Here is a 2,896-nt window from a genome sequence, read left to right on the forward strand (position 1 = left end):
GTCATGGGCAGCGCGGCGTAGGCGGTGCGCGAGGGCGAGCGCCGCAGCGGGCTGCGGTCCCTGCCGAAGCAGGCGGGCGAGGCGGGCCGCGCCGCCGCCTCCAGCGCGTCGTACTTGGTGGTGCCGTTGCCGCCGAAGCGCTGCTGGTAATCGTACAGGGAGGACGAGGCCGCGTAGCCGGCGGCCGCGAAGCTGGAGTCCGCCGCGCGCCGCTGCTCAAAACCGTCTATCTTGGGCTGGAACTTTTCCCTATACTCCAGCCCTATCCGCTTGTTCTTGTCAACAACGACGCCTGCCTGGATAGTCTGGGCTGCTCCCTTTTTCTGCACGTTAGTAGAGAGTTCCACATTGACTCGTCTTCCTTTCACCTCCTTCCCGTTAAGATTTTCGATGGCAACTTTTGCATCTGCTTCGTTCTCCATGTGCACAAATGCATAGTCTGATAAAGCAGCAGACAGAGGGTTATCAGGGGGGAGAAAACAACAGTGCGTTACAGGAGCTGACACTCGGAGAACGCGACGGCAGCACCGGGATCGCACCGGGCTCCTTCTCCGTCCTGCCCTGCGCCCAGGGAGCCCCGATCCCCCTGTTCCCGCAGCTCGACGCCTGGAATCGAGGCGATGCCGGACACCCGGACGCAATGCTTCCCGGCGGAGCTTCCCGCGACGGGACTGGCCCTCCGCGCTTGTGGCACCGGGGCTCGACCCAACCGCAGCATCTCAGCCCGGTCACGAACCGGCCAACACCTGAGGGCGACTGCACCCTGTGCTGGGCTGCTATCGGAAAGAAGAGCAGGAATCGCCAGGATTCCGAGAGGGAAGCATGATTCTCCATGAGATCCACGCCTCTGGCTCTCCCTTCCCCACGGCGCCCATGGGACGCAGCAAACGGCAACACCAACACCTCCTGCTTGCATTGAAACACCCACGGTGCCCCGGTGACAGGAGGTCACGTTTGGGGGCCCAAATTGAGAGCCAGAGCCACGAACTGCGAGTAGGAGAAGCGGCCGAGCTCCCGGGAGAGGTAACGGGAGCGCGAGGAAGGTGCGGAGGCGCCGCGCGCGCCGAGCGGAGCGGGCAGCGATGTGAAGCAGAGAAAGCGCCGGAGAGCGACAGTGGCGGGAGSAGAGGGCGGCTCCAGCCCCACGGATCGATGGGGCAGCCACGTGCGGCGCGTGGGGCTGCAGCCCCGATCGCGGCCGCGGGGGGATGACACGGGGCTCTTCTCTCGTTAACGGCGCCGCTCAATTAACAGCGGCGCCAGGGGCAGGAGGAGTTTTACCCAAAGCCGCCAGCAAACACGGCCTCACGGAGGACGAGCTCCGGGCTGCTCCGTGGGCGCGGATCCATGCACGGACAAGAGGGGAAACAGGACAAGCACCGGCACAGCAGGTCCCACAGGCCCTGGCAGCGGACAGGGGCCCCGGGGTCGCAGCACGACGGGTCCGCAGGGTCAGCGGCCGGCACAGGGGAGACATGGCCACAGCCCCCGCGGCCTCCCCGACCTTCCCCGTTAGCGCCCGCGAGCCGGGACCGAGCGCCAGGGCACGGCGACGCAGGCAGAACCACACGGGCGATCGGAGCCTTTCTGGCCATCGCGGGCGCTTTGCCCCGTGCCCACCGAGACGCAGCTCCGGCACCGCCAGCCGCATCCGTGTCCACATCCCGGCCCTCCCACCCACCGCTCCCACGGAGCCGGTGGGGATCCCACAACGGCAGCCCCGGCTGCAGCAGTGTCAGTGCTTAGGGGGCTGCTTAATGGACTCCGTGAGGAACATCTGCTCCTGGCGGGGCAGGACGGATCGGGAAGGAGCCCTTGAGAGCGGAACCTGGGACGAGAGAGCAGAGGTGACAGCGTCATCCGCCCGCGCGGCGCTTGGGGCCCACGGAGACACCCGGGAACTTTCCGCGAGCGCTCCGAAAGTGCTGCTCGGGCCGGCTTGGTGCAAAGCGGCCTGGAGGGGACACGAGCGGGGCAGGTGCACCCCTGGAGAGGGGCCGGCCCCGGCAGGGGTGCAGAGAGCCGAGCGGGGCCGGCGAGACCCCCGGCAAGCAGAAAACGCAGGGCGGCTGGAGAGGGGCCGCGGGGCCGGCGAGCGGGGCCAGGAGCAGCTCCGGACGGCAGGGCGCGGGAGCCCCGCGAGCCGGGACGGAAAACGGGTCATCCGCAGCGCGGCCGGGCAGGCGGAGCGGCTCCGAGGACGGGTGATCGCAAGCGAGCGGCCGGGGCCGCGGCGGGAGGCGCCCGGGGGCTGGACAAGGGCGCRGGGCGCCCGGCGGGGCCGCTTCCCCCCAACGCGGCCCGCTCCGAGAGCGGCCGCTGGAGGCCCCGGGGGGGCGGGARCCCCGCGGCGGCCGGACAGGGGCCCGGGGAGAGGCCGGCGGGGGAGGCCCGGCTACCTTTGACCACGTCGCACTCGACCACGGTGCCGTACTGCTGGAAGAGCGAGCGCAGCTCGCCGCTCGTGCACGCGGCCGACACGTTGCCCACGAAGATCTTGCAGGTGTTAGTGGGCCGCGGCCGCGACGGCTCCACCACGATGCGGCGCCCGTGCAGCTGGTGCCCGTTGAGCTGCGTGATGGCGCGCGCGGCCGCCGCCTCGTCCCGCAAGTGCACGAACGCGAACTGCTTCATGAGCGCGACGCCGAGCACGGGCCCGGCGGCGCCGGCGAACAGCTCGCTCAGCTCCTCCGCCGTGGCCTCCTCGGGCACGTTGCCCACGAAGAGCTTTATGCCGGGACGCATGGCGGCGGCGGCGGACGCGGCACCGCGCGGCGCGCTCTCAAAATGGCGGCGGCGGCGCCGCCTCAGCGCGCAGGGGAGAGGCGAACGCGCACTGCGCCTGCGCAACGGCTTTCCGCGCACCCGCCCACCTCATTGCGCCTGCGCAACGGCT

The 2,896-nt window shown here is 70.1% G+C and overlaps 1 protein-coding gene across 1 annotated transcript in view; it reads right to left on the reverse strand.

Moving 5' to 3' along the window:
- LOC112957832 (RNA-binding protein 14-like) overlaps positions 1–2,842 on the reverse strand; it is an 8,909-nt gene extending 6,067 nt beyond the window's left edge. The window contains exons 1-2 of the mRNA XM_026051575.1: positions 2,400–2,842; positions 15–439 (exon numbers count right to left, since the gene is read on the reverse strand). Coding sequence (XP_025907360.1) covers positions 15–439; positions 2,400–2,745 — 771 coding nt within the window. The 5' untranslated portion in view covers positions 2,746–2,842. The remainder of the gene's footprint in view (positions 1–14; positions 440–2,399) is intronic.
- Between the last annotated feature and the right edge of the window lie 54 nt (positions 2,843–2,896).

This window comes from Nothoprocta perdicaria, unplaced genomic scaffold (assembly GCF_003342845.1).
Source record: "Nothoprocta perdicaria isolate Ctin4 unplaced genomic scaffold, notPer1 scaffold_769, whole genome shotgun sequence".
In the NCBI taxonomy this organism is placed as follows: Eukaryota; Metazoa; Chordata; class Aves; order Tinamiformes; family Tinamidae; genus Nothoprocta; species Nothoprocta perdicaria.